Here is a 5144-nt window from a genome sequence, read left to right as displayed (position 1 = left end):
ATGCTTTGCCTATAGGACCCCCTCGAAAACGAGATGTCACATCTCAAGGGATTATTCCTAATAAAGAATTTCTACAAAGAATTTCTACTTACAAAGTGATGATATACTAGGTATGTTTAAAATGGTTTTAAGGTCTTTGTATGGGTATAAAGTATTTTAGACTTTTTATATTAGAGTGTGACTAATATACATTTTTGAGGCTGAAATTTGACAGTCCAAAAATGAACTTAACAGTGGTGGATAAACTATGTAATGGGCAACACTGTCTATGACACTAACATATCTTTGTCTTAGACTTCTTGTTACATAATGGCCAACACATATGGCGCTACTGATGTATCTATGATAAGGCCACTGAGGTTGGATAATAAGCCCTGGCCTCGGAGTTAATGGCTCTGAGTATTTACTCGGCCGTTCTTTTGGTGCCATCCATGCGCTTGCACATATTATCCTGCCTTATTTGTATTGTTGTTGTAGGTTGGTTGTCGGATTCTCTTGAAAAGAGATCACTGAAAATATGAAGGAATATTTAACCCTAGTTTTAAAACATTACGTGTTCATACCGTGCATACAAATTGTCTTGTATCTTAAATGAGAGATGAAACTCAGTGTATTTCTTCCTCCCTTTAAGAGGTCAGAGATCAGTGGACCTTTTATTTTCTGGATTCTCTGCTCGAGTTTTTGTTGTGTGTGTCTCTACTGCATTCATTGATTATTTTTTTTTGGCCTTTTTGGTTTAGCACAACTTGAATCTTCAAGAAAACGCATTACTTGGCCCCTTTCTGTGTTTTTGGCTTTCACACAGGGGCCTGATATCCTTGAATTCTAGTGGCACATACTACCTGGAGCCAATCAGTGGTGTGGATCCTCTTCACCATTCTCTGTGGAGTGCAGAGGAACTGCCAATTAAAGGTGGAAACTGTGGACACGGCCAGCACACCTCCCAGTCCAACCACATCTCCAACCTGCTCAGACAGTTTCATTCAAGGGTGAGTCTCGCACCCATCAACGACACTCATTTGCTATAAAACTTGATTAGACCATACTAGGTTGTTTTCCTGACATAAAGTTAAGTATTGTGACAAAGCTACAATTTTGTCTTTATCCCTAACTTTAAAATGAAAAGTCAACTAACTGGAGAAATCACTGTTGCTTTGCAAAACACAGAAGAAGAGAAGATCAAAAATCCCAAACAGACCAAAAAATGATTACTACTGCAATACCACTGCAAACATTTAAAAAAAATCTTGTAGCCTTGTCACAACTTTAGTTCAAAGGTTTTAATGTCATTTAGATGCAAAGGAAATCTATATTCCCTCCTGGTGCCTTTTTCGGGGAACCAGTGTCCATTTGAAAATTTATGTTTCAAAAGTATTGTCACATCCAACACCTGATGTCATATACCTGAGGACTTGTAGCTCTTTCACACCAATAACCAGGGTTATCTGATCAGTGTTCAACCATTTTTTTTAAATGTAAACCAAGCCGGTGGACATGGGTTGGTCTCTGGTCATGACAATTCAGAAGTGATGCATACCAATTACCTCACGTACCTCACGGCTTTACACGTCAAATACAGCTATTGTCGCGTACTCCAGTCCAGCTGTGTGCCACCAGAGCTAATCTTTTGTGCTTCAAATCCTCATTGTGCAGTATGGATTTTTTAAGCTTTCAAGCCCAGATAAATAACCATCACTCTCAATAGATGATTTTATGGAGACAGATTCTTTCTCAGATTCTTTTCTTCTCAAATCTTTTATTTATTGCAAGTGCAGCATTAAACAAGGAAGTAGGCTACTCTGTTGACTGCTAACGCTGGGTTTTTACAGGCAGCGGTGGGCAGCAGGGTTATTGAAGCCCACCGCTGCCAGTGTGAAGCACAGTATGTTGTTGGTTTTTGAAGTGAGAGGCACCTTTTGCGGCTTTGGTGTGAAATACCAAATGAAGAATCTGTTCATACGTTATATCATGATTTAATTATTTCTGAGGGAACGGGGTAGTGGAACAATATAAAAGCTGTTACTGCATTCATGGATGGATAAAAGTTTGCGTCTTCTCTGTTGGTTCAGAAAAACTGAAGCTCCATTTCTCCTCTAATTAATTGCTGGTGAATAGGGTGCGTCTCTCTGCTGACCAGGTGAATGACGTCATTGCCCAGATTTAGACAGAAGGCCAGTATTCCATCGAGAGCGAGGATTCCCTTAATGCGCTCTTCAGATCCCAATTTTAAGTCACACACTCCCATTTTAAACCAGTGACATAGTTTGTCCCGTCCTGGTTGTAAGCAACCCTGGTTCTGCGCAAATAACATTGAAATCAACCCGCATCCAGCCTGCGTCTGACCCTCCTCTCTACCTGGATTGTGAAACTGAGTTGATTAACTCGAGGGTTAACCCAAATTCAACCCAGGTTTGACCCTAGTTGAGCCCTCAGTGTAAAAAGGGTATTGAAGTCAAGTCTCAAAGCTACAGCTCTATTAACAGACTTGAGAAACCTATGTAGTATGTTTGATGTGATGTAATCGCTGTATGTCACTATATGATGATGTCACACTAGCACACAGAGCCCAGGGAAGAAAGCTAAATTTGCTACAAAACTTTCCTAATTCCATCTAAAATGTCACAAATGAAAGGATAAACAAATGTGAGATTCAAGTGAACACGGCTAAATCAAACTAGAATCACTGCCAAAAACAATTACTTTTCACAGCATACAATCCACAGCATCAACTCCCCTTTCTGAGAATTGTATGATATTCAAGGCCGACCAGATACCTTTGACAGAACCCTGACTTTGTAAAAATACAAGAGAGAAAAACTGTTAAGAGTCGCTATAACTCCAATATTGAACACAACATCATACTGTTGTTATACAGGACAATCTAAAGCCAATTGAACAGTTGAGTAAAGTTAGACATTTTGGATACACTCAATGTTTCCTGTATATTCTGTCTTAAAAGACATTAACATTTTATAAACTGACCCTACCACAGGGGCTGTGAGTATCTATTAGAGGATAATAGTTAAAGCTAAAGCACACCAGTATCTATCCAAAATTTGCTATCATTAGCTGACAGTAGCCACCAAAAGCTACTGGTCATTCAAGACCTATCCAGCCCTGTCTCACTTTGCCAGACCTATCTTGACAGCATTGCAGAGTAAGGTCTGGCTTACTACAATACTTACTACATACACATACTTAATACATACTTTGCAACCTGCAAAAGATAACGCCACATACAATATTACATGAAGTTAACTTTTCACACATTTTTTATTTTCTCTTAATCAGTAAGCGGCTTATGTGATAAAACCTGATTAAAACGTTATTTACAGAATAAATAATGAATTGCAATTACGTTTTAGGTAAATTGATGGTTTCAACCGGTCATAAAATGAAAAAGAAGCTTTATTCATTTGCGCCACGTCGTTCCGCTTTCTTTGCAGACATGATGGGTCTCCCCCTCTGCAATAGAAGGCCTGCACACCACCATTCGTCATTTGTATGCTTTTTTTTATTTTACTGTGAAGTGGGGTTCATCGTATGTTTATTGCAATGAACGGGTCCAGAAACTTGTCTCTAACCTCTTATGTGAAGACTGAGTCATGTTTCTTTTTCGGTTTGGCTTATTACGCAGCTAAATGAACTCACCAATCACATTAAAACATTTGGCTCTGCAGGGGAAATGGTCTTTTTTATATGCATACACAATATTAAATAGGTATCTGTGCTATTTTCAGAGCAAAATTACTCTCGCAACACCTGGAAATGGAGGGAATTATTACTTTTGCTCAGCCTTTAAGGTCTGTTAAGGATATGAATCACTTTCCTGTGCCTTTCATAGAGAAGAAGAAGAACTGAACACATGTCTAATTTGCTCATCTGCAGTTGTAGTTGATAAAAGAGCTCCTCAGTGGGCCCTTCTACCTTCATCTGTCTCCACTACTGGGACAAACAGTTGGTTGGGGTTTTTCTTTTCATATTTGTTCTAATACTCATCATTTTCCAGTTTATGTTCTCAATCACTCTGAACTGTTCATCATCACCATTTTTCTCCCCACTTCATATCCTGAAGCCCTCACAGCTCTCCACCAGGGCATCATCCTTTTCCCCTTGTTCTTTATCTCCCTCCCTCCTCTATAATACCCCCTTGGCTCTCCCAATTTCCCTCACTGCCACCCATTAATCCTGGGTTGTTATGCAGAAATGCCAGCCACAGCAGACCCCAGACTGAGTTCCAAGGATGTTGCCTCCATTGCCCCTCAAATAAACAATGCAATGTGTGAATGGGCTAGTGTGATATGTGCCTCAGTTCCCCGCCAATCTGCAATATTGGTCCAAAGTCCAGACCGATCCGAGGCAGCAGCCTCCCGGCTCGTAGATCAATGAGTTTTAATTACAGCACAGCCATTTCGTAATGGCTGTAATCAAGTGTTAAGAGGATGGAAACTTACTGATGGAGAGACATAAGGAGCTATAAAGCTTTTTAAACACAACACCAGGAATGATTAGGGAGGCTACTCATACATATTAGGCTTTATTTACCAGTTGAAAGATCCAACTTCAGTTTAATCAGGAAAAATAATCGGGATTGGTTTATAGCTTTTCATTTGCTGTGCTATACTGACACCAGTACCTGCTTATCTGCATCAAGTCTTTTAAATTCCACATTTTTATATTCAGTATTTTCCCCAGACTTGTGTTATTGTTAGTGAAGAACAATGGGGTATCAAGACCAAGGCACTTGGAGGGCCTAGATAATAGACAGAATCATTCTTTGGTCGTACTGTACTTTGTTTTATAACAAGAAAAACATGCTACTGTGCCTTTTTGTTTTTCAAAACCCAGGCGGTTTTCATTGTTCTTGTATTTTGCATTATAATAAGTGCTTGTTTTTGTCTTGTGTTGGACCCCATGAAGAATAGTCTTTGCTATGGTGATGACTTATGATAAGAGAAAATATCAATTACACATTTAATAAAGTCCTCTATTATAGGCTAGTTAAACTGAATAAGTCACGTTAAAAGTTTTGTTATTTACAGTTTCAGTTACAGTATTTTTTTTAAATCTTTGTCACTATCCCAAACTCTTTTGAGTCCGTCAAATCAGATTAGTCTGTCAATCTATAAATATATGTATCAGCG

General features: G+C 39.0%; 1 protein-coding gene across 2 annotated transcripts in view; it reads left to right on the top strand.

Moving 5' to 3' along the window:
• adam19a (ADAM metallopeptidase domain 19a) overlaps positions 1–5144 on the top strand; it is a 145333-nt gene that overhangs the window by 104216 nt on the left and 35973 nt on the right. For both annotated transcript variants that reach the window (XM_034856711.1, XM_034856712.1), the window contains exon 6: positions 806–989. In XM_034856711.1, the coding sequence (XP_034712602.1) occupies positions 806–989 (184 nt within the window). The remainder of the gene's footprint in view (positions 1–805; positions 990–5144) is intronic.

This window comes from Etheostoma cragini, chromosome 19 (genome assembly GCF_013103735.1).
Source record: "Etheostoma cragini isolate CJK2018 chromosome 19, CSU_Ecrag_1.0, whole genome shotgun sequence".
In the NCBI taxonomy this organism is placed as follows: Eukaryota; Metazoa; Chordata; class Actinopteri; order Perciformes; family Percidae; genus Etheostoma; species Etheostoma cragini.
The sequence above is the reverse complement of the archived record's forward strand: the minus strand, read 5'-3'. Positions and strand labels throughout refer to the sequence as shown.